This window comes from Lolium rigidum, chromosome 6, assembly GCF_022539505.1.
Source record: "Lolium rigidum isolate FL_2022 chromosome 6, APGP_CSIRO_Lrig_0.1, whole genome shotgun sequence".
In the NCBI taxonomy this organism is placed as follows: Eukaryota; Viridiplantae; Streptophyta; class Magnoliopsida; order Poales; family Poaceae; genus Lolium; species Lolium rigidum.
Genome location: NC_061513.1, coordinates 32749166 through 32775657, shown reverse-complemented (window position 1 = coordinate 32775657; position 26492 = coordinate 32749166). Strand labels below are relative to the sequence as shown.

At 41.7% G+C, this 26492-nt stretch overlaps 1 protein-coding gene across 2 annotated transcripts; it reads right to left on the bottom strand.

The window, feature by feature from the left end:
- Positions 1–350: 350 nt before the first annotated feature.
- On the bottom strand, positions 351–26047 carry LOC124666107. 2 transcript variants are annotated; one of them, XM_047203460.1, is made up of 5 exons: positions 25808–26047; positions 24964–25045; positions 1346–1415; positions 1060–1155; positions 351–870 (listed from the first exon to the last, which is right to left on the bottom strand). In XM_047203460.1, the coding sequence occupies exons 1-5, from the start codon at positions 26037–26039 to the stop codon at positions 706–708; spliced, it is 645 nt and encodes a 214-aa protein (XP_047059416.1). In that variant the 5' UTR covers positions 26040–26047; the 3' UTR covers positions 351–705. The 2 variants fall into 2 exon arrangements, with proteins under 2 accessions (XP_047059416.1, XP_047059415.1); XM_047203459.1 differs by lacking the exons at positions 351–870; positions 1060–1155; positions 1346–1415 and adding exons at positions 22186–22713; positions 22903–23028; positions 23223–23292.
- Positions 26048–26492: the final 445 nt, after the last annotated feature.

Below are 26492 nucleotides of genomic sequence, written 5' to 3'. Positions count from 1 at the left end.
CACAAACATCATGATTATCCTGCAACACCAAGAACTGCACTGCACTCGTGGTCTTCTAACTAAGAATAAACAGTCAAGCTAGAGTATGAAACAACCTCTCGCAAAAAAAAAAAAAAAGAGTATGAAACAACCATACACTTCTTTCTCTTTGGGAGTGGTGTTTTGGCACCATATGCTCCCACTTTCATTCTTTAGTTTTAAATGTTAAGACAAGAATAAAACACCAAAAAGGAAAAAAAAACATCATGAATTTGTGATCTAGTCCTCCTAGTACCCATCACACCTAAAACATGAAGAATGAACAGCGTTTCGACTGAAAGCAATCACCCACCATATGAAAACAAGTAAAAAGTGAGAACACTTTTGGTGCTTCTTTGCTGTATATATAAATGGTAGCAGCAATATTAGTTATATCATCCCAATTCACGATGCCTGATAGGTGCAACACATGTAAGATCCACCAGTGTTATACTACCACCCTCTATATTTACTACACTGGTTTAACTGAGACTGCTTACTACCAGTAGAGGATATGCCAATCTACGGGAATCACTGCAATACTTCACTCCGCAATCTACGAAGAAACTCTGCTAATTTCTACAAGACCATAAGCATGTGCAATATGTGCTTGTTCTCTTCTATTTCCTGTGTATACATCCAACTTCTATACTTCATACAAAGCACAAAGCAGATGGCCCAAAACATCTACTGTAGATCACTTCCTGATGAAACAAACTCCTCAACCATCTCAAACGCATCAATTTCCGCAAAGTAGGCTCTCCGCTCCTCGATGAAATCCTGACTTGGTGGTAGCGGCTCACCAGAACTCTGGTCGAAAAGATCCATGTGTAGTGGCTCTTCCCTTGTTACCTGAAACACAAACACAGCGAGGTGATAAGAGTTCACGTTCTTTTCAAAAAACTAGAACCAAAGGCAGTTTCATGAATGGAGAAAGATCCACGGAGTAGCAAACAGGGACCTCACAATTTTCACAAGAAAGATTGCTAGATGCCATATAAAGAGTTAAAATACTAATACTTGAGCAGAAACCTGATATACCTTCCTTGTCTTTTTGCTAGGAGGTGATGATGCCCAAGGCAGCTCACCAGAACTCTGGTCCAAAGGATCCATGTGCAGGGGCTCTCCCCTTGTTACCTAAAAAGCAAACACAGCGAAGTAATAAGAGTTCACATTCTTTTAGAGAAATAAACAAAACCAAAGACAGTTTAATGATTGGAAAAAACCACGCCGTAGCCAACAGGGATTTCTTAATTTTCAAAGAAAGGCTGTTCAAATGCCATGTAGAAAGTTAATATACTAATACTCGAGCAGAAATATGATATACCTTCCTTGTCTTTTTGCTGGGAGGTGATGACGCCACAGGCAGTATGTCTCCAGTTTTCACCTTTGGTTTACTGGAGGTATACACGGAAAAGATCAATCAATAAGAAATAACCATGATAACATCATATTTGGAATTGTGAATGTTCAGCAGTGCAGTGCACAAATAGACTCCCGTGTAAGAAAAAGAAAGGCAGCAGCAAAGAAAGTGGAACAAAGCAATAGGCAATATGAATGATACTCCCTCCATTCCCTATTAGTTGTACTAAATCAGCGACAATTAATACAGAACCGAGGGAGTACTAAACATGGTAAGTGGAACACATTAAGGCTAAAATGATAAATGATTGTAAGTGTAACGCCCACAGATAAAAAATGCTCCAATGTATTACTAATTTTCATTCTGTAGGTGTAGGAACAGTATATGGAAATGGTGGTGTACTTTTGTCCTTGCTGCACACAAATTAGTCATTACGCCACTGGGTTTTACCCAAAGGATTTAATTTCCAGACCCTTCATTTTCGTTTTTCAGACATGTCCCCAGCCATAGGCATTGCTCGCTTTCAATACTGTCTGAAGCTGGGTGTCACACTGGTTCTATGGATATTCAGACCACACAATACCTAACACTGATGATCTTTCTCATGATAGAAAAGGACAACATTGCAATGGGTGGAGGAACAAGGTAAAAACACAGAACCAAGAAAGTGACCGAGTCAATGAAATATCTGTAATACATATGGACTGTTTTGATGATACAGTATGAAGGTGCACTTCTTTCCAGAAATAGGATATGATGCAATGAGAATGCACGACCTAAATATTTATTGCTAACTTCTACGTTCTAAATGAGCATTACTTGGATACCGCACCCGAGCACAACTCTTCTCCTTATATGGACCATGTAACATCACTAGGGATCTGTGTCAGGCTCCATGGTAAATGCCGTATGAAGCAACGGTCCAGTATAACTGAGTTACCTTGGACCATAGTCTAGATTCCTGAAGTTGTTGCTCAAGGCTGGGAAATCCTTGGTTTAGAACAAAACATAATATGCAGGTCCCTCAAAAACGCAGATCTGGTCGGATTAGTGTAGAGTCGGAATCTCTGAAGAAGATCCTTCAAATCCATCATCCCGAGACCATGACGTGGAAAGAGGTAAAACATGCCAACGTGGTATACACTGTCTTAGGTTGCTCATTGTTCATAGCACCTGGGTAGCCCACCGTGACCATGGCAGAAGACAGTGCTCTACAACTGGGCAATATAGGTGATAGATGTCTTTTTAAAGTCATCTAAGAAGATGCAAGTAGATCAGCATGAAACTGTTGACATCTATTCAGTAACAATATTCAGTAACGTTGGCCCCAGGATTTCTGTCTACACAACTAAGAAGATTAGGGAGCTCATTAAGTAGGATAGTGAAGACATCTCGGCTGCTGTACAAGGTTAGTACCTAAACTTATAATTCTGGCACAACTGTAGTTACTCTGCATACCAGGCCTGTTGACTTCACAGGAATGGACACTATGCAGAAAACCACACAGGGAATAGCTTATATGCTGAGGAATAACACAGCTGGTTTAAATCTTAGCAGAACCATCCGGTCTACATTACCGCACTAAATGAGCCCAAGCGCTATATTGCTTTCCAAACGAAGGTGAACTTCTTTCCAGAAATATGATATGATGCAATGAGCGTGCACAGCTTACATATTCATTGCAAACTTCTGAGTTCCAAATGAGCATTACTTGGAGCTGAGTGATAATGGAAACATACCTGATCTTTCGAATCTTCTTGAGGTGAGAAGTAGAACTCTGAAGCTCCCTTGTGGGTTTGTCCTTGCCCTTGATCACAGCAACTAGTGGCAAACAATAAATGAAATAAATAAAGGAACCAAACGAAGTGCTAACTTCCAACATCTGTTGCTACTGGGACCAAACTAGGATGACACATGATAAATTTCAGTAGCACGTGGGCAGTGCACTTATTATGAATTTATGATACAGCGGTAAAAGTAAGGTGTAGCATAGTATTACTCCATTGAAGCTAATGAAAAGGAGAAATACTTTTCACATTGCCATAGAACAAATACTAATGGTGCAGAAAACACAATTGCAGTATTTATGTAGAGCATTTCGGTAACACTGGGCATTACAAGCTGAGACAATTGCCTCAGAGCAGAGAAGAGCAGAGCCCGCACGATTAAACTGATCATGTCACACCAAACCATTCACAAAATGCCTAGTTGCTTTAGTGCAGGGAGCAAGCAGGGCATATGTCCCCAGGATCAAATCGGCACAAAGTGACCTAAATCAATGGATAGTAAGTACATGAACACGCACGGCATCGTGAAAATCGACGAGGAACTTCTACTTGCCCCTCCTACAATCAAGTTAGTTGAGCAAGGGGGGACCGATTAAGGCAACCCCGTAGGTAGCTCGTTCAGGAGGCTGCTGGCGGAGCGAACAAGTGATTTCCAAATGCAGCGAAACCCTAGTAAGTGAGATCAGAGAAGGTGGTGTAGCTTACCGGAGGGAGGCGGCGGAGGAGGAGGCGGCGGAGCGCGGCGGGGGACGGTGGAGGAGCCTATGCTGCTGGTGCTGCTGCAGGCGGTGGGGCTTGAGCGGCGCTTGGATCGCGCGGCGGGCTTGAGGCGGGTGACGACGGAGGTGGGGGAGGGGAGGTTGGTGAGGTCGCCGAGGGGCAGCCGTCGCCGCCGCGGCAGCATCTTCCCGCCTCCGGCCCCGGCTACGGTGGCCATCTCTCTCTCTCTCGCTCGCTCTGAAGGTTAGTGAATTGGGACCGCAAAATCGTGTGGGAAAATGGCACTGCGAGCCTGCTAGTAGTCAAGGGCCGAAGGGGCGTCTCGCCCGGGTCGGTCGGTTTTTCCTAGCCAGCCCAGTAACTGGTACGGTTTTATTTTTTTAATCTCCAAAATTAGAATTAACTACTCCCTCTCCGTTCAAAAAAAAGATGTTGCATCCAAACTTAGATACCATTTAGTATATAGTTGTATTCAGATACTATTTAGTATATAGATGCATCCAAATTTAGACAAATTCGACACATTTTTTTTGGCACAGACGGAATAATAAATTATACAATCACTTGATTATATTGCAAAATAAAAAAAGTCATCCTTTTGCTGATTATGTTTTGTGCCAGACCATACTTAATTTACTTAAATACATATAAACCAGTTCACAAAGAAGCTAAAGTGGTGAAATCTGTGCACAAATAGTTTGTACACGAGGATCTGGTTAATAGCGGATCGATGTAAGCAAAAGGTGCAGTTGTGCATGGCAGTTTGCACTAGAGATGCATATTTTCCTGACTTTTCCGATAAAAAGTGTATATTAATATTACGAAGATACTAATTACACCCATCTTCTGCAAAAACGCATTGCCCTAGCAACACTATGGATGCACAGAACCAAAAAAGAAAGAAGAATTACACAAAAGAAAAGTTAAAGTTCCGCTACAATGATTCAATCCTTGAAACAATAGTACTAATACCACCAAAACAACTTCTGAAGTTTAGCTTCTTTAAAAGCGACGCCTTCAAGAAGGGAACAGTGCACAAACACCGTCATCTCCCGATCATAGATCTTAGGTTTTCACCCTGAAGAAAGTCCTCGCTCTCATAACAATGTCTTCAACAAGGCCATTGCCAGGCACAACTAACTAAGGGCGGAGCTTGGGTTTTCACCCGCAGAGGTAGGACTATGACCTTCTTCTGTGCAGTCGCCCCCACTAGCATGCCAATGCTCCAAGTCATAAATCACCAAGCCAATTCCTCATTGCCATCAAGACTCGAGCCAACATTGCTAGATCTCAGATCTTGGCTTCCATGTCATTCTTCGTCAGCATCACAGAACGAGAACATGCTCCATGGTATTAACAACCAGCAAAGCTTCGAAACGCACCCTCCGAACCAAACAGTCATAGTAAAACACGGGTGTGCACGATCGAATCCCACCCGATCCGGCAAACTCCAAGCATAAAACGCCTCATGAAGCGCCGGCAGAGCCTTCCGAAACACGCCACTTCCGCTAGATCGATGGGGATAAGCACCAGTAGATCATCATCTTGGCGATAGAAGAAATCCTAGAACCACCGCCATTATTCGCGAGACTAGCAGGCCCCCATGCCACCAGTCACTTCCATGCCGGAGTGACATGAGAGGAAGGAGGCAGTCCAAGCGCAAGGTTGCAGGTACCGGCGATCCGAGGAACAACCAGATCCCTCCGCCCTGGCCGTGGCTGGACCCATCGGCCAGATCGGCCTCGTAGCCCAGATCTTGGCCTAACGACCTAGCCCGCCGAAGACGTGCTGAGGGCGCACCGCCACCTCCTCACTGCCGCCCCGGCGGAGGGCCTCAGGTGTCAAATCGCTTTTGATCTGGTGTCAAGCTATCTTGCTGCAATTTGATCTTACAGAGCTAGAATAGCCACATTTGGTAGGCGAGAGAACCGATCGGTCGGCCCAACTTGGATATTGGTAATCTAATTTGACAGCCAAGCAAAGTAATCTCTCTAGCCACTACAAGAGGTTAGCAGTAGGTATCCGCTATGTTTTCAGATGCCTCTCACTCCCATCACGCGTCCAGCTAGGTCCTCATGGTGCTCATTGTATCTCTCATTTCTAAGCTTCGACTCCATTTGTGTCTTCGTGGGTACTATTTTAGTAAGGAGAGATGCGGACAAGCACGAGCTATAATGTCCGATGCATACCATATGTTTTTAGCTATATGGGAAGGCGGTGGTGTTTCCTTTATATAAAGACCTTTCTACAACGGCGAATCATGCTTATATGATTACACACAAGGAAAGGTTGAAGAACGCATTAAATAATCCGTAAAAGCCAAACCAAATTTTCAAGATCACTTTTTTTTTGAAACGAGAAGATCACATTTTTCTAGTGACCAAAGATCCGAAGGCACAACACCCATATGCTTTCCGTTCCAATATTGAATGATGGTGCATCTAGGAAGAAAAAACAGAGAAGCCATATGCTTTTAATGATATGGGTAAAACAAATAAATTCCTTAGTCCTTGGTTGTTCGTATGTCACAATAGATATTCTGGAGTAATGGGAGCTTATATACTCCCTCAGACCCAAAAAAAATGTCGCAGATATAAATACATCTGTCCTTTACCATGGATAATTGGATAATACATGGTAATAATATACAACGGGAGGGGATATATTCTTCCGGTTAGATGATGCATAGCACACGTTAGAATTGACCGAAATCGAAGATAAATCGATGGATTCCACAAAATTTTAGCGAGTGTTCTCGCCTATGTGTAAACTCAAGCACCTGAATTGGTTTGAAATCTCGCTGATGAAATCGGACGTGATTAGCTGACACTATATTTATTTACTCTACCAAGTTAGCTGTAGGGGAGGTGAGAAGCTACAGATGAGTGCAAATGCTTAATCATGATTGAACCTGGCCAATGTCTTCTTCCCATTATTGGATTCCAAGTGCAAGCGAATGTCGCTGGTAGCTAGCTCACTTGGTTAGGGAGGTGGATATACAACCCAGCCACTACGAAAAATGCGCAAAGCAGAGCAGCAATAATTTAGTAGTGCACGACCAGTTCAAAAGCATAGTGCTAATTAGGAAGAGATTTGTCACTTTATCTCCTGAGACAACGGTCAGAGTAGATCTAGGCATCATTTAGAGTACACGTGAGTTTCTGTTGTCATGGCTTAAACTAAGAAAGCCAGCAGTTTGAACATGCCCTGAAAGTTGGTGTATGTTTGGTTTGAGACCAAGGGTGGCATTACCAAAATTTGGTACGCCTATGCCCTTCGGTTCCTATTTGGTTGGCCTCCAAAATTTAGGCTAGCCCAGTTCATTTTTCCCCCAATTCGTTGGCAATCCAGGGGCGGCGGATTCCTTCGCTAATAATTTGGTCACGCCGGGATTTGATCGGGCCGAGTGCGGGCGTAAACCAAATGTGCCCTTAATTCCTTTGTATAGTGGCCAGGCCAAAGGCTTTACGCTAACAATCACGAGGCGATGATGAAGCTAAGGTGTGGCTGCACATTCTAAAGGACCAGGAAAGTGAGAATAGAAAATTCGGTTGTTGTAATATCCCAGGTAATGGGGTTACAAAAATAGAGGAAACATATGTGTGCATTGCATTCATGCATAGAAAATCTGGGGAATTTTCGCGCTTTAAAGTAAAACAGTCCACGATAACTGAAGTTTCACTTGACCTTGGTGGAATTGAAGTAGCTCATCAAGTCAAGCGCTACAAACCTCAATGTGACTTTGATAAAACCTTGTTTTGGGTAGAGATGATTTGATCTAAGGGGTTAGATCAAATGGAATTAAAATCAACACAAGAACTTATTAATCAAGGATCAACTACTGTACCTTATTAAAGATCACAACATGATATTCCTTGCCATAACATATGAACATCCATTCAATTGGAAATCAAGCAACAATAATTGGAGAAACTATTCTTCACTTATCTTTTCCATGTCTCAAACTAATCTATGATCCAACCATGAACCTCATGGTATTTATTCTACTTTAATCTTGGAAGCAAGACAAGGAGTTCCAACTAAGAAATATATATTCTTCTCTATTCCAAATAGTTTTACATCAAACCTAGAGAGGTGAGAGTTCTATTATAATTAATAAAGAAGCAATAACAAACCTTGAGTTAAACCTTGGATATACATCCAAGTATTCAAATCATCATCGTCAAGACAACCTTAGAGAGAGATAACCATTAATGTTAAACATAGATCTTGATGATCACATCAACCTCAATGGAGCCTAATATTAGGTTAGCATTGAAGTCCTTCCCAAATAAGAGAAACCATTTATTCTAAACCTAGCTTTACCTATTTAAGACTCAAGGACAATCATTGAACCAAAGTATCAGGAGATTAACCATTACATCTTGGAGTGGCGAGACAACCTAATATCACATGGAATAATAACATATCCATGAATTGATAAAAGTAAGGAGGAGATTAATTCAACCAAGATAGCCAAGTGGAGTTTTAGACTTAATATTTATTGAGATATGGTGAGTACACCATAAACATTAGAATAAACCATTCCTTTATAAGAGAGCCCAAGCTAAGGTGTTACACTTAAGAAAGTAGAATAGAAGTGAGAAATCCATTTAATGAGAGATACCTTAGGAAGCCAAACCTTGATCATTATAAATTGAGTGATGATCATAAACCCTAAAAACTTGAGGTAAGGATATCAAGAACAAGTGGATCATGTTTAACCATGATCATGCTCTTGAAGTATGTGAGGATAAGTAAACCCTAATAGGATAAGCAGATATCATTAGCCACATGAAATTATAAGGAGATCAATAATAAACAACCCTAGGCTTAGACCCCAACCTTAACTTGTGAACCACTTGGTGATCACATGTATAATTTTACCACATTTACATTCCACCTATTCTTCACTTAAGAACCTAAGAAAACCTTAGAGTATAATTCCATATTTAATATGGTGGGAAATCATCCATCCATAAGACCAAAGTTAACTATAAAAAGAACTATAACCATTATAGTTACTTTAATGATTAATTGAGGATAATAATAGAAGTTAATTGGTAGAAGGTAAAAACCAATTCCCAAATCCTTAGAAAATTAGAGAAGCACATGAAATATTAAGTAAGTAACCAACTTATCTTGGTTAGGGGAGATTAAACCCTAGCACATGCAATATGGTGTCATCTCATCTCTAAAACCTAGAATTAAATCTCAACCTTAGTTTATGTATCACTATGGTGATCATAACATAAACCAGGCCATAATGGTGATTCAAACCAATTGCCATTAGGTGAATATGATTAAAACCCTATGATTGACATTAGTTAAATTCTATGTTTCACTAATTAAACCTCAGAAACATCTAATGCTAAGCTCCATAATTAAATCCATGTGTGGTGATCAACCACTCCTATCTGTAAACAAAGCCTAACCTTGAATAGAGTAATGTCTACTCTAGTATCTTTTGGGTGTCATTAAAAACACAATAATAGTGCTAACCTTGAAATAGGGCAATAATTAAACCTAACTATCAATAGGTACTTGAAAGGGCCTATTTGAAAATAGATTGGACCACCCTAAATTGATATTGAAAATTATAACTATATAGATGCTCATTTCCAATCCCTAATAACATTTATTAAACAAAGGTGTCATTACACATATAAAATATTTTTAAGATCTTATAAGAAGTTATGATATTATCTTTATAAACTCCCAAAAGGATTCATACATTTAAAATCTCGCAAAACAGATTCGAATTAAAAAAAACAGAATTCAATTATAGCAAATACAAAACGAGAAAAATAGAAAACGAGAAAAGAAAATAAGAAAAAGAGAGACATACCTATTGGGCTACCACAGCCCAGCAGCAGCCTGCGAGAGGAGCCCAACACCACGGCCCAAACCGCAGCCCAACACGACCCACGATACCCCTTCGGATAAATACGAAGTGGACGAGGAGAGCTTCGTCTCCTTCGTCTCTGCGCCACGGGAGGACGCCACGGCGTCGACCACCTCCACGTCCCGCGGTTGCCGCCGGCTTCGTTGACCTCCAGCGCACACCGGTGGTGGTATAAAAACGCACGGAAGCTCAATTTCCCTCTCTCTTCTTCATTATTCCCAATTTCGAAACCCTAGCTCACACCGGCCATGGTTACCGCCGTCGATTGGGGCACCCCCGAGCCTCGCCGTGGACACCATCAACGTCGCCGTGTTCTCCTTGCTACTACTGCGCAAGGAATCGAGGTGGGGCGTCCCAGAACATCGTCGTCGAGTTCGTCTTCCCCGACGCCGGGAGCGACGAATTCCGGCGATGCCGTCCACCTCTGGCCTCGCCGACACGCCCGGCGTGCTCGCGGTGAGTCACTGGCTCCCTAGCGCATCACGGCATCCTCCCTAGCCCCCTCCATCGTCGTAGCGCCATACGCCTGCGAGCGCCGCCGCGGTACCTCGCCGGAGAGCACGCTCCGGCGACCACTTAGGAGCGGCGCGAGTACCAGTTGCTTCGTCTTGGCGCGCTGTATCGTTTGGTGTGTGTACCCCGTCCGCGCAAGCCCGGGAACGGCGGCGCCGTCGTCGACTGCCCCGCCGGCCACCGTGAGCTGTGCCACGTAGCCACCACCGTGGCAGGCGGCGTGGACGTAGCCCCACCCGGTCGGTGGCTGTGTGGGTAAACTACCGTGTAGCCTTAGTCCTTTTCTGTTTTAAATTCAAATTCATAATTGCTGCAACTTCAAATGAATTTAGAAAATTCAATTCAAGTCAGAAAAATATAAATGAGATATCAAAATTCTTAGAAAAGAAAACTCTATCCAATAAAAATATAAAATGAAATTTTTATTTCTAATAAAAATTCAATTATTTTATACTTGTTATTTAAGCCTTTAATCTTAATTCCAAATTTAATTAAAATTCAATAATTATAAAAAGTTTCCAAATTAAATAAAAACCAGTAAATAAATAAAGAAAACATTAAAACTAATTTTCTTTATCTATTAATTTGACAAATCCTTATCAGAAGGATTTAAACCCTAATTAATAATTACCTTAATTATTAATTCTTTAAAAATAATAAAAGGACAAATCCAATATTATTTTTATTTCAAAGTTATTAATAACTTCAACTTTATTAATGAAGTTATTAATCCAAGATTTTAGGGTACTTAGAAAACCCTAGTTCCATAAGAGAAAAAAAACTAGAACCCTATCATTTCATGAGAAACCCTAAAACCCTAACTCCATTAGGAACCCTAATTCCATTATTACATGTGAACCTTAAATTGCTTCTAGCCTAAACCCAAGGTTAGAACATGTGATCATGGTACTTTCCTTTCAAAACATAGAACCATAATAGCAATTACATACTTGCCATGTCACATAAAATTTAGAAAACCTATCACTAATAAGGGGGATATCCCATGAGTTCATCTTCATCAAACCTAGATAATCAAAGTAGGGTGAACCAATTGTAAACCCTAGATCCTATTACCAAAGCCATCATCCATATTCATTCCTACTTAGCATCACACCAATGTGATGAACCTCAGGAGCAACTATGCCAAAACATGAGCATTACCTAACCATATTTCACTAAACCCTACTAGTATTGGATATTTATCAACCATCCTATTCAGGAGCCAATTACTCCTGACTTAATAGAACCAACAGTAAAACCTAGACCACTTCCACTCTAATTGATATACTTCTTATTAATTAAGAAGTATGTTCTTCAAAAGTTATTCTTTTGAAGAAAATAAGGAATCATTATCAACCCACGCTTATAAGGACCTATAAACCCTAGCCAGCTATCACTAGCAAGATAAACCAACCTTGACAACAACCATGTATAATGAATTGCTTAGGATGCCTAGGCTTATCTCAACCTTACAAGCCCTAGTTGCTGATGAATCCAACTATGTTGTGATCCATCTTATACTTACTCCAGAAACTACTTGGAACCAGTAATAAATTATAGCAACCCACAAACCTAATTACCATACTTGTTCTTTATCAAATTACATGTTCTTCAAAAGTTATTCTTTTAAAGTATAGGATAATCAATCATTAACCATGCCATATAGTACTAAAACTGACCATTGTTCCTTACTTGTTAACATTATGCCAATCATCATTCTTTGTGTGCTCAATTGAATATTATGCTTTATTATCTACCTGTTTATAATACCAAGTAAATCACACCTGAATAAGAACCTTGTATGTGAATCACTCTAAAAGTGCAACACACCCTAAACCAATCATTACAACTCACTGATCCTAAATCATCGGGGTTAGGTCACGCTTAGAGCGATTGCATCTCATTCTTATGCATTATTGCATCCTTGCCAATCTTTTAAACATCGTCCTTATCGGACGATGATGCTATTTCAGAATTTGGAGTTATTGCGTATCGAAGACCTTGCCTGCATAATCTTGCAGTCAAGAAAGGCAAGTTCATCACTTGCTCATGTCATTTGAGTATTTCTATCAAATTACTTGCAAAGTATTATGGATATCACTATTTTGCATAAAAATCAAAACCACTACTTTCATAACTATGAATATGACTATGTGGTGGGCAATGGAACCATGGATTGTGTTGATATGGTGGAGGTTCCATTGCACGGGTTTATATCCATCTAGGATTAAACAACAAATGTCGCCGATGATTCTTGTGCCGTAATAACCGTGTTAACCATAAGATCCGGAGTGGGACGGAGTAGTCAAAAGTGTTTCCACCTCTCGTTCATCAACGGATGCGCTTACCGTAGCAGTTGTGTCTTGCGGAGCAACTTGAGGGTGGGGAGCCCCTTCTAATTCCCCACGGTCACTACAAGGGATCTGATATACCGTGACGAGCTTAAAACGTCATGCAATAGCAATTAACGTCACGGAAGATCCCTCTGTGACGTAGTTTGAGTGTCACAAGCATCGTCACGGAATCCCCGTCACGAGATTACTCCCTAGTGACGCGGCGCGCGAGAAAACGTCACTAAGTATGAATGACATCATATTTGATGTCAGCACCTGGGAGACCATCCCACGGGCTAAATAACGTCACAAATGTGGATGATGTCATATGTGATGTCATATGTGATGTCATGAGATTAGTTTATTCAAAATCCTAGATTATTTTTAAATATTATGCTTTAGGCTGATACTTTGCTAATTCAGTTTTTGTTGGACCATCGAAAATGGCCCATACATCTTAGTGCGGTACGCTAGTCTACGGTTCGGTTATGCCATGGTCGTGTTCGAGTATCATAATAATCCTTTATTCAATGAAAGTCGAAAGTACATATTGACTTTACAAAGTATCAACATGCTGAAAATAAATTGACAACTGAAACTCGTAAACTGCACGCACTAGCTAATCAATTGCACCGCTCGGAAACTACTACTGCTAATGTTTTGTTCCAATTCTACAAACACACACGGTTAATCTTCATACTGTGTGAGACCGAAGTTGAAGCAAACGTAAGAAGCCAGGAATTGTTTCTAACAGATGTGTCCTCTGCTATCAAGTCATGTTTATGTTTCCAGCCTCCTGCACTCAATTAGAAAACTTTCATAAATAAAGTTGATTTGGATTGACACAAGAGTGCAATCTAACAATAAAAGTAGCATCATACGTTTGATGTTATGAATAAACCTGCATCAGTTCACTAAGTACCAACTCTAGATGGACATACTACAAAAATAACCGCATATCCCCATAATGATTTTAGTATTCAGAAGTACCAATAATGTAAATTAAACACAATGAATCATAATGAATCATGAAACTGTATCTAGATGTAGCTGCATACTCATATTAGAATCTAGTAGTATGTGTTAGATTTCCATAATATGATTCCAACATTTCGAGCCAGTAATAATATGTGGTTACAATTCAAAACTTGCCAAGAGTGATACCAAAGATTTAATACTACACTATCAATCACGTCGATTTTAATAAAGTGATGCTTTTCAATCATCCAAGGGGGAAACCCACATGTATTGACCTGCAAATGGTTCGAATTTTTTACTACTACACTATCAATCCAGTTGATCCTAATATAACAAGTTCAACATAGTCATTGTGAATGCAGAGCAGTATTCCAGTACATAGGGCGCATATACCCTGTAGCATATAGTATATAACATATCAAGTAGGTAAAATAATGCTTCAGCATGCGAATTAATACCTTGCGCTCAGGATCCGCATATAGGTAACCCTATGGAAAAGGTAACTCCAGCAAACAAAATTTAGACAAAGTTACTTAGGGCTGAACCAAAATCTAAATATTACCAGTTACTATTCACATCATATATGAATAACCGGAGGGGAATAAGTTAAAAACAAGTTGGATATACAGAGCATCAGCTCAAAAGTATTTAGTTTCAGAACAGATTGTAGTTGCTTCAGCACATAGATTTATATGATAGCATGCTTGTCTTTGTAGATTTGAAAGAAAAAATGATGAACGAAACTAATTAAAATACAGAGAGCATGGAACTGCAGGTTCAGTTTTCAGTTAAACTAGGAGAAACTCTCTGTACAACACAGTGTAGGTAATCGAATAGAAGTCCTGTTGAGATTTAGTAATAAGTTGGATTGATGCATATCTCAATAGGGGCGCTCGGCAGGTAAGAAGAAGTATCTCTTCCACAATGGATTATGCTTGTCTTTGTACCCAGAATAAAATACCTTAAGAATATTGCAAGATAAAGAACAAAAAATGTACAAATCAGAATACCTGCTGATGATCTATTCTAGTGTTTATCTAGACGATTCAGGAGACCTGCTAAAAATCTTGATATTTTGTACAACCTTCTTGCCTGCAAATGGTTTCTCCAATCAGCTCGAGCACCAGCATGAAACAACATGTACCAGTTCTGTTTGATTGTTTGTTCTTTTGATGTTCTTTTCCGTCTCCTTAATTAATATGAATGTTTTATCCTGTTTTTTTTGGCGCGTGCTCTACTGCTCTGGTCGTGCCTTTGCTTGCGCTGAACCGAGTCAGGACCTTGTCAGTGTGTGTGCATGATCAAGTGCATATATGTTCAATAGTAGCCACTATAGAAGGATATGCTCAATTCAGCTTTCAAAGAACTATCATAACATCAATGTAATCCTATTGGTACATGTGCAGTACTACATTGTGTAGTCCTATGTACGTAATATTTTGGGTCTCAAGTCTGAATTCAAGTAAATAAACCATTTTCGGCCACTTTCAACTGATCTACTCAAATGTAAGCAAATAAACTTACAGTCTAAATGCCGGAATATATCAAAGCTCTTAACCAAGAAACAGGTAATGTAAAGTTTATCTTCTTAATTCAGTCACAAAAGGATAAACTGCTACCTTATTTTCGAACTGAACCAACATAGGAAGGGAGCATTCAGAATAGAGCTGGATGGTTCGCAAGTGAGATCGGCGGCGATGCAACAGTGGGGAGGATTGGAGGGGATGCCGGCAGCCGCCGTATTGCAACAGGTTGGGGCGGTTGGATCGGAGTGCTCGTCCGCCGATCTGATCAATGGCGAGAAGCGGCGGAAGAGGAGCAAGATAGTATTTAGATGAAACCAAGAATCCTCAGACCAACATCATTGCTAGCTCGCCTCCATGGCTTCTGTCAACTTAAGAGATGAATCTAATTAGATATCTACTCCCTCCGGACGGAAAAGATCGACGCGGAGCTACACATAGCTAGCGTATAAAAAGGCACACTCCGGCGTCGATTAAAACCGACCGGAGGTAGTAGGAATCATAACACAAGCTGCAAGGGGAGAGGACGAAACAACACGACACATAGTCTGCACAACGATTGTGGCAAGAGCAACCAATACACATAGTACGTGCAGTTTCCAGTACGACGAAAGTTTGCAGAAGAGGCTGTTACCTTGAGGAGGACGGTGGCGTTCGCGCATGTGCGGGCAGTGGCGTTCTCGTGGGTGCTGGAGCTCGATCCCGCAGATGAGGAGGGCGGCGCCGTTCCGGCGAGTGCGGATGGATCGGAGGCATCTCGATCTGGTGCGTGGCGAGGAGCCGGAGAAATAGGGGAAGTGGGCGTTGCCTCCTCGCAGGATTAGAGTAGGGATTGGAAAATTTTCAACTGACCAACGAGTGGGGACATTAAGAGAGGAAGAAAAGAGGAGCCGTGGGAAAACTCTATTTTGTAGGGAGGGAAAATACAGTATATTTTTTGGTGAGGAAATTGGAGGGAGAGGATGTTCGGTGGAAGGGAAATTATTTTTCATTGATGATATCCATTTAATTTTTATTTATTGTGCAAAATGACTTGTATCTCTATTACTCCCTCCGTTCACAATTAATTCGCATTCTGGGTTTAGTCGAAAGTTTGACCAAATATTTAGAAAAAATGTTAACATATACAATATAAAATCTACTATATGAGAATAATTATAATGTATTTTTAAAATTATATGCATTTGATATTACGAGTGTTGATATTTTTCCTCCTATTCTTGGTCCATCCTTACAAATTTAGACTTTAACTAAACCTAGAAAGCGGGGTAACTGTAGAAAGATGAACGGCACAAACGACCCCAAAAAAATTGTAGATTTCACATCGGGTGCATAGTCTTACTACATATGAGGATTTGTGCTTTAAATAGGGCAGCCTAGGAAGCAGCGTGACATGCAGTTGACATAAAAAAATGAACAAATATATCAACTCTATTGGTTCCGATAGCCTGTTCGTTATTTAATATTAAAATTCCCATTATTTTCTCATGTATATGTGTGTCCTGACTATACAGTCCTCCCATAAGTTATTATGTGACGCAATAAGAGTGTTGTTGATTGTAATTTTTCTGTGACACATCCACACTCGTCATGGAAGCTACCGAGGTCGTCACAAAATAAGCTAATGTGTGACGGTGATTGTGTGGCCGTCACGGATTTTGGAATTTCGTGATGGCAAGGGAAAAACGTCACACATTATGATATTATGTGACGTTACAGACTAGCATCATGAGGATTTTCGTCACAGTATGTCAGATCTTTTGTAGTGGGTATAGCTGTTGCTTACCGTAGCGGTTGCTGCCTGCGGAACAACTTGAGGGTGGGGATCCCCTTCTAATTCCCCACGGTAATGTGGTCTATGATGGGTTGCAGCTACCGGCGAAGGAGTTTGGTTAACGAGTCCCAAACTGTTGTCGTGGTCGGGGTCCACCACGAAATTACGGGAATAATGGGACCGGCGTGGACCCAGGGTCGGGGCATGCAACAACGGGTGGGTGTTCGAGGTAGCGGAGGAACATGATTGGCTAGACCTTATACCGGGCCTCACACCAAAGGAAGTGTGGACAGGAATGTACACCTGGTTGGCACCAAGGTTAAGATCTCTTATGGGTAAAGCAACACACCTCTGCAGAGTGTAAAGAATCGTGACCGTCACTCACTGTTCGGGATATGGAAGCTACGACAGCTGCTCGGAAAGGAGCTCCATGAAGTTCTAGTAAACCGGTGAAGGCTGACGGACATAGTTCTTCGGAATAAAAGCAACCTTTTGAAGAAATGATTATGAAAATCTGCATTGGTATTAGACTTTCTGGTCTAATGTTGTAGCTAGTGCATTAAACACCTCTTTCCTATAATGAACTTGTTGAGTACGCTCGTACTCATCCCACTCTTAAATCCCCTGCTTAGATATGGAGGCATGGAAGGAGGATCTACAGTACAACTCGAAGGCCGAGGAGTCAACAACTACTTCACGAGACAAGACCTTTTCAGAAGAGTCAGATACCTCATCCAACAAAGAGAAAGCCTAGTTTAGCCATAGAAGGGAACTAGCTTCCTAAACCTAGCTCCTATTTAGCTAGAATCTATTCTTAGCCTCTATAGCTAGTTAAATACTCTACAAATAGAGTTCGTGATAGAATCAGACTACGAGTCGTTCTTCTGGAGTTTATTTGCAGTTTTACCTCATTGTAAAGTAGGAGGCTATGATGATCTTTTGTAACAGAGTCAATGTTGTAATTCTATAGACATGCCTTGGACCCGCATATGTTTCTGTTGTACCACTCTGAGCGATATAATACTAGTGGAACGGTGTTTCATTGGTGTTATATCAGACTTGCATACTACACCATGCAGTGGTATGCCGGGTCACCACAGTTGTGGAGTTGCAGTTGCATGTAGTGCAGCTTTTTGGTGAATTATGGTCTTCTCTTCTGGATTTTTAGATCTTCTCTTATTCAGAAAGTCACTGGTTGAAAGGAAATTGGCATACCTTTCCACGTTATGAGTCTATGTGAAGAAGGCTCGAAAGCAACCTAGTATCATGCAGTCTCTCTCAAGAAAAAGTATCATGTAGTCCTGGTACCAATAATACTCTTCGAGAGGCCTTTTCGGGGTAAGGTGGACATGGCACAAGCAAGGAACACGGGCTACCAAACAGCCAACTGCCGTATGAGCTAAGAATATCTGCGTTGAGACAAGCTATGAAACACACCCTACATGTTGGTGTTGGGCCTTTTTTCATTTTAATTCATTTTTAGTGTTCATAATCAATCATGCAAAATCGTTAGAAAAAGGCCGACCTTCGCGAAGGAAAGACAACTCGCTCCGCACGCGACAAGTGCCACGCTGTGGTGCCAGAAAATCCCTGGGAAGTAGTCTCCTGCTCGCCACGTGTCGCAAGGAGAAGCAAGGTGGAAATGATGGAGGAGAGAGAAGACAGGGGAGGCTGCGTTGTGTCAGTTTTTCTCTTTTTTTTTCCTAGATTCGTTTTTTCAAAATGAAATATTTTGAGAACCGTAAGTCCAAATTACGAACCGTTTTTTGAGACCCTCTCGTCGAGATCTTCAAAACTAGATCCCATGTTGATAGATTTTGAGATATTTTGTTTTCGTACTTCCTATACTACTATGGATGTACTCGTGTTATGTATCTAACTGTACCTCTACATAAACTGATAAGTACTTCTGTTTTTGAATGTATTTGGTGCATTTTTCCCTTTACTCGTGTGTGTGACTGTATTCGTTCGTGTGCACGACTGTACTTACTCGTGTGCGCGACTGTACCTGTCTTATGTGGGTGAATGTAACTGTACTCGCTCGTGTACGCGACTGTACTTACTCATATGCGCCACTGTACCTGTCTCGTATGCACAACTGTACCTATACTTGCTCATGTACGCGATTGTACTTACTCGTGTGGGCGACTGTACCTGTCTCGTGCGTGCGACTGTACTCGTGTGGTGCACGTAACTATACTCGCTGTTATATGTAACTGTAATCATTCTATATACATAACTGTACTCGTATGTGGTACCCGATCAATGCACGCATGATGCGGCTCAATGCAATCTCGCGCGGAAGACTTGCTCGCATCTGGTGCGCGTCATGGATGTACTCGCGCGCGCACCTGTCCGGTGTGTCGCGAGTGGCTACAGAGTAGTTTGTACTACGTGCCAGCGGCGCGCTCATGCGCGTGAGGGTGAGTTCCGTGAGATCGGACCTTTAGAAAGGCCGGTCTTTTTCTAGCGACACCCTCAATCATGTCATGATGAATTACTGTTATTGGCGCTTCATGGGCTCTCTCGGTCCATCAAAATAGTTCGTAAGCATGCTACTCCTGTTAACGACAAGAGTCAACCAAAGACTCTCCTGGTGGGCGCCTCCTACCTTTTCTAGCCATACATGCGCCTCTATATGTCATTTTCTGTAAGCTAATATCGACAAAGAAATTCGGTCAAGTACAGATCCCTAGCAGTATGGGTCGCCCAGATAGTGAGAGCATCTGCACATGGGAGCCAAAATGTTGATAGTCAAAAATAGTTTTATGCCGGACCATAATTAATTTACTTACATACATATAGACCAATTTACAAATAAGCTAAACTACTGAAAAACTGTGCACAATATAGTTTGTACACGAGGATCTGGTTAGTAGCCGGTGCCGGTCGATGTAAGCAAAAGGTGCAGTTGTGCACGGCAGTTTGCACTAGTGACGCGTGTTTCCCCAGCTAGAGAGCCAAATCGTTTCTGCTCCGGTGTAAGCTATCTTGCTGCACTTCATCTTACAGAGCTAGAATTGGAAGAATTGGTAGGTACATAACGTGATCAGGCTGGTCTAGCGCGGATATTGCTAGTCTAGTTTGACAGCCAAGCACACTAATCTGCCCAGCAACTACAAGAGGTTACCATAATGTACCCCCTATGTTTTCAGATGCCTCTCACTCTCATCAAGCGTCCAGCTAGGCCCCATGGTGCTCATTTATCTCTCATTTCTAAGCTTCTACCCCATTTGTGTCTTCGTGGGTACTATTCTAGTAAGGAGAGCTGAAGGCAGGCAGGAGCTATCATGTGAGATGCACACATACCATATGTTTTTAGCTATATGGGAATGTCGTGTGCATCATCATGATGCAGAGGTCGGGGTCTTTATCCCCATTTCAAATAAAAAAAGCTATATGGAAATGCAGAGTGTTTCCTTTATATAAAGACCTTCCTACAACGGCGAATCATGCTTATATGATTACACATAAGGAAAGGTTCAAGAACGCATTAAATAATCCATGAAAGCCAAACTAAATTTTCGAGATCAACCACATTTTCTAGTGACCAAAGATCCGAAGGCAGAACACCTATATGCTTTCAGTTCCAATATCGAATGATGGCGCATCTAGGAAAAAAAGAACAGAGAAAAAATATGATTCTAATGATATGGGTAAAATAAATAAATTTCTTAGTCCTTGGTTGTTTGTATGTCACAACATATATTCTGGACTAATGGGAGCTTATATATTCCCTCAGACCAGACAAAAAATGTCACAGATATAAATACACCTTTCCTTTACCATGGATAGCACATGGTAATGTACACCGTAGGGGATATATTCTTCCGGTTAGATGATGCATAGCACACGCTAGAATTGACCGAGATCGAAGATAAACCGATGGATTCCACTAAATTTTATTGAGTGTTCTCGCCTATGTGTAAAATCGAGCACCTGAATTGGTTTGAAATCTCACTGATGATATCGGACGTGATTAGCTGACACTACAAATGTTTAATCATGATTGAACTTGAACCTGGCCGGTGTCTTCTTCCCATCATTAGATTCCAAATGCAAGCGGATGTCGTTGGTAACTAACATGTGAGCTTACTGGCTGTTACTGTAGTAAAGCAGAGCAGCAATAATTTAGTGGTGCATGACCAGTTCAACATCATAGTGCTGATTAGGAAGAGATTTTCAGTTCATTTCCTGAGACAACGGTCAATGGTCTTGGTAGATCCACGCATCGTTCAGAGTACACGTGAGTTTCTGCTGTCATGGCTTAAACTATGAAAGCCAGCAGTTTGAACATGCCTTGAAAGTTAATTCCTTTGCATAGTGTTAAGGCAAAGGCTTTACGCTAATAATCATGAGGCGATGATGAAGCTAAAGTTTAATTGCACATTCTAAAGGACCAGGAAAGTGAGAATAGAAAATTCGGTTGTGGAGTTGCAGCTGCATGTAGTGCAGCTTTTTGGTGAATTATCGTCTTCTCTTCTGGATTTTCAGATCTTTTATTATTCAGAAACCCACTGGTGGAAAGCAAATTGACATACCTTTCCAGGTTATGAGTCTATGTGAAGGGACTGAAAGCAACCTAGTATCATGTAGTCTCCCTGTCAAGAAAAAGTATCATGTAGTCCTGGTACCAATAATGCTCTTCAGATGAAATAGCCCGCCAATGATGTAATCAAGGGCAAATAATAGGGGCACCCAAAGCTTATCACAAACAACATGATTACCCTGCAACTGCAAGCACTGAACTGATCTTGTAGTCTTCTACCTGAAGAATCAACTGTAAATTAAGCTCGAGCAGGAAACTATCATACCTTTTCAGGTTATACATATATGATCACAGCACGAAGCCAGGAACAGATCAACCTAGTATAATGTACTAGTACTACTACCAACAATGTGGAATGGCCTCCCGATCATGTAATCTGAACATATTATAGGGGAACCCAAAGCTTATCACAAACATCATGATTACCCTGCAACACCAAGAACTGCACTGCACTCGTGGTCTTCTAACTAAGAATGAACAGTCAAGCTAGAGTATGAAACAACCATACACTTCTTTCTCTTTGGGAGTGGTGTTTTGGCACCATATGCTCCCAATTTCTTTCTTTAGTTTTAAATTTTAAGACATGAATAAAACACCAAAAAGGCAAAAAAAAAAATGTATAATGAATTTGTGATCTAGTCCTCCTAGTACCCATCACACCTAAAACATGAAGAATGAACAGCGTTTCGACCGAAAGCAATCACCCACCATATGAAAACAAGTAAAAAGTGAGAACACTTTTGGTGTTTCTTTGCTGTATATATAAATGGTAGCAGCAATATTAGTTATATCATCCCAATTCACGATATAGGTGCAACACATGTAAGATCCACCAGTGTTATACTACCACCCTCTATATTTACTACACTGGTTTAACTGAGACTGCTTACTACCAGTAGAGGATATGCCAATCTACAGGAATCACTGCAATACTTCGCTTCACTCCGCAATCTACGAGGAAACTCTGCTAATTTCTACAAGACCATACCCATGTGCAATATGTGATTGTTCTCTTCTATTTCCTGTGTATATATCCAACTTATATACTTCATACAAAGCACGGAGCAGAAGGTCGAAAACATCTACTGTAGGTCACTTTCTGATGAAACAAACTCCTCAACCATCTCAAACGCATCGATCTCCGCAAAGTAGGCTCTCCGCTCCTCGATGAAATCCTGACTTGGTAATGGTAGCGGCTCACCAGAACTCTGGTCGGAAAGATCCATGTGTAGTGGCTCTTCCCTTGTTACCTGAAACACAAACACAGCGAGGTGATAAGAGTTCACGTTCTTTTCAAAAAACTAGAACCAAAGGCAGTTTCATGAATGGAGAAAGATCCACGGAGTAGCAAACAGGGACCTCACAATTTTCACAAGAAAGATTGCTAGATGCCATATAAAAAGTTAAAATACTAATACTTGAGCAGAAACCTGATATACCTTCCTTGTCTTTTTGCTAGGAGGTGATGATGCCCAAGGCAGCACGTCTCCAGTTTTTACATTTGGTAGCAGCTCACCAGAACTCTGGTCCAAAGGATCCATGTGCAGGGGCTCTCCCCTTGTTAGCTAAAAAGCAAACACAGCGAAGTAATAAGAGTTCACATTCTTCTAGAGAAATAAACAGAACCAAAGACAGTTTAATGATTGGAAAATATCCACGTCGTAGCCAAGAGGGACTTCTTAATTTTCAAAAGAAGGGCTGCTCAAATGCCATGTAGAAAGTTAATATACTAATACTTGAGTGTAGAAATATGATATACCTTCCTTGGCTTTTTGCTGGGAGGTGATGACGCCACAGGCAGTGCGTCTCCAGTCTTCACCTTTGGTTTACTGGAGGTATACACGGAAAAGATCAATCAATAAGAAATAACCATGATAACATCATATTTTTGAATTGTGAATGTTCAGCAGTGCAGTGCACAAATAGACTCACGTGTAAGAAAAAGAAAGGCAGCAGCAAAGAAAGTGGAACAAAGCAATAGGCAATATGAATGATACTCCCTCCATTCCCTATTAGTTGTACTAAATCAGCGACAGTTAACATAGAACCAAGGGAGTACTAAACATGGTGAGTGGAACACATTAAGGCTAAAATGCTAAATGATTTTAAGTGTAACACCCACAGATAAAAAAAATGCACCAATGTATTACTAATTTTCATTGTGTAGGTGTAGGAACAGCATATGGAAATGGCGGTGTACTTTTGTCCTTGCTGCACACAAATTAGTCAATACGCCACTGGGTTTTATGCAAAGGATTTGATTTCCAGACCCTTCATTTTCGTTTTTCAGACATGTCCCCAGCCATAGGCATTGCTCGCTTTCAATACTGTCTGAAGCTGGGTGTCACACTGGTTCTATGAATATCCAGACCACACAATACCTAACACTGATGATCTTTCTCATGATAGAAAAGGACAACATTGCAATAGGTGGAGGAACAAGATAAAAACACAGAACCAAGAAAGTGACCGAGTCAATGAAATATCTGTAATACATATGGACTGTCTTGATGATACAGTATGAAGGTGCACTTTTTTCCAGAAATAGGATGTGATGCAATGAGAGTGCACAACCTAAATATTTATTGCTAACTTCTAAGTTCTAAACGAGCATTACTTGGATACCGCACCCGAGCACAACTCCTCTCCTTATATGGACCATGTAACATCACTAGGAATCTGTGTCAGGCTCCATGGTAAATGCCGTATGAAGCAATGGTCCAGTGTAACTGAGTTACCTTGGACCATAGTCTAGATTCCTGAAGTTGTTGCTCAAGGCTGGGAAATCCTTGGTTTAGAACAAAACAAAACATGCAGGTCCCTCAAAAACGCAGATCTGGTCGGATTAGTGTAGAGTTGGAATCACTGAAGAAGATCCTTCAAATCCATCATCCCGCGACCATGACGTGGAAAGAGTTAAAACATGCCAACGTGGTATACACTGTCTTAGCTTGTTCATTGTCAATATCACCTGGGTAGCCCACCGTGACCATGGCAAGATAGATGATAGATGTCTTTTTAAAGTCATCTAAGAAGATGCAAGTAGATCAGCATGAAACTGTTGGCATCTATTCAGTAACAATGGCCCCAGGATTTCTGTCTACACAACAGAGAAGATTAGGGGGCTCATTAAGTTGGATAGTGAGGACATCTCGGCTGCTGTACAAGGTTAGTACCTAAACTTATAATTTTGGCACAACTGTAGTTACTGTGCATACCAGGCCTGTTGACTTCACAGGAACGGACATTATGCAGAAAACCACACAAGGAATAGCTTATATGCTGAGGAATAACATAGCTGGTTTAAATCTCAGCAGAACCATCCGGTCTACATTACCGCACTAAATGAGCCCAAGCGCCTATATTGCTTTCCAAACGAAGGTGAACTTCTTTCCAGAAATATGATATGATGCAATGAGCATGCACAGCCAACATATTCATTGCTAACTTCTGAGTTCTAAATGAGCATTACTTGGAGCTGAGTGATAATGTAAACATACCTGATCTTTCGAATCTTCTTTAGGTGAGCAGTAGAACTTTGAAGCTCCCTTGTGGGTTTGTCCTTGCCCTTGATCACAGCAACTGCTACCAACAATAAATGAAATAAATAAAGGAACCAAACGAAGTGCTAGCTTCCAGAATCTCTTGTTTCTGGGAGCAAACTAGGATGGCACATCATAAATTTCAGTAGCACGTGGGCAGTGCACTTATTCTGAACTTCTGATGGAGCGTTAAAAGCAACCTTCGGGCTTGCTCTCTGGCCTGGTGCCTATCTATTTCATTGGGGGAGCTAGTATCGTTGCTTGTTATTTCAAATTTAAAGAGCAAGAAGGCGTAGCATAATATTACTCCATTGAAGCTAATGAAAAGGAGAAATACTTTTCACACTGCCATAGAACAGATACAAATGGTGCAGAAAACACAATGGCAAGGAAACCTATTTCCTGTAGATAATTTCGGTTAACATTGGGCATCACAAGCTGAGAAAACTGCCTCAGAGCAGAGCATGCACGATTAAACTAATCCATGTCACACCAAACCATCCACGAAACGCCTAGTTGCTTTAGTGTAGTGAGCAAGCAGGGCATACGTTCCCAGGATCAAATCGGCACAAAGTGACCTAAATGGACAGCAAGTACATGAATACGCACGGAAATTGTGAAAATCGACAAGGAATTTCTACTTGCCCCTCCTACAATCAAATTAGTTGAGCAAGTGGGGACCGATTAAGGCAATCCCGTAAGCAGCTCGTTCAGGAGCAGCGGCTGCTGGCGGAGCGAACAAGTGATTTCCGGATGCAGCGAAACCCTAGTAAGTGGTACCAGCGAGGGTGGTGTAGCTTACCGGAGAGAGGCGGAGGGGGAGGAGGAGGCGGAGCGCAGCGGGGGACGGTGGAGGAGCCTATGCTGCTGGTGCTGCTGCAGGCGGTGGGGCTTGAGCGGGGCTTGGATCGCGCGGCGGGCTTGAGGCGGGTGACGACGGAGGTGGAGGAGGGGAGGTTGGTGAGGTCGCCGAGGGGCAGCCGTCGCCGCCGCGGCAGCATCTTCCCGCCTCCGGCCCCGGCTACGGTGGCCATCTCTCTCTCTCTCTCTGGCTCGCTCTGAAGGTTTGGGAATTGGGGCCGCAAAATCGTGTGGGAAAATGGCACTGCGAGCCTGCTAGTAGTCAAGGGCCGAAGGGGCGTCTCGCCCGGGTCGGTCGGTTTTTCCTAGCCAGCCCAGTAAGGCCTCGTTCGGTTTCCTGGGATTGAAACCAGATCTGGAACTAATCCACACAGGGATTGGGTTGATCCCGGTCATTCACCCAAGCCCCACTAACCCCTACTAATCCCTTCCCAATAGTCAGTAGCATATTTCAGCCTTTGGTTAAGGAAAATGCTTCTGATCACCCGGGGGATCAAAGCAAACCCATCGTCCGCCTCCTGCCACGCAAGCAATGTGTCGTGGCCTTTCCTCACGCACATGGGTGGGCCCGAACTGAGCACAGACATCATCTTCTACCTCTGTACGCCGGTCGTTCCCTCCACACA

What these genes read in the sequence shown, in the direction of transcription:
- LOC124666107 (XM_047203459.1), bottom strand. Translation starts at nt 26,039, where the DNA reads ATGGCCACCGTAGCCGGGGCCGGAGGCGGGAAGATGCTGCCGCGGCGG. An exon ending in TCCCCCTCCGCCTCTCTCCG is followed by an intron (nt 25,046 to 25,807) that starts GTAAGCTACACC and finishes TGTTGGTAGCAG; the next exon opens with TTGCTGTGATCAAGGGCAAG. An exon ending in CCAGCAAAAAGCCAAGGAAG is followed by an intron (nt 23,029 to 23,222) that starts GTATATCATATT and finishes TTTGCTTTTTAG; the next exon opens with CTAACAAGGGGAGAGCCCCT.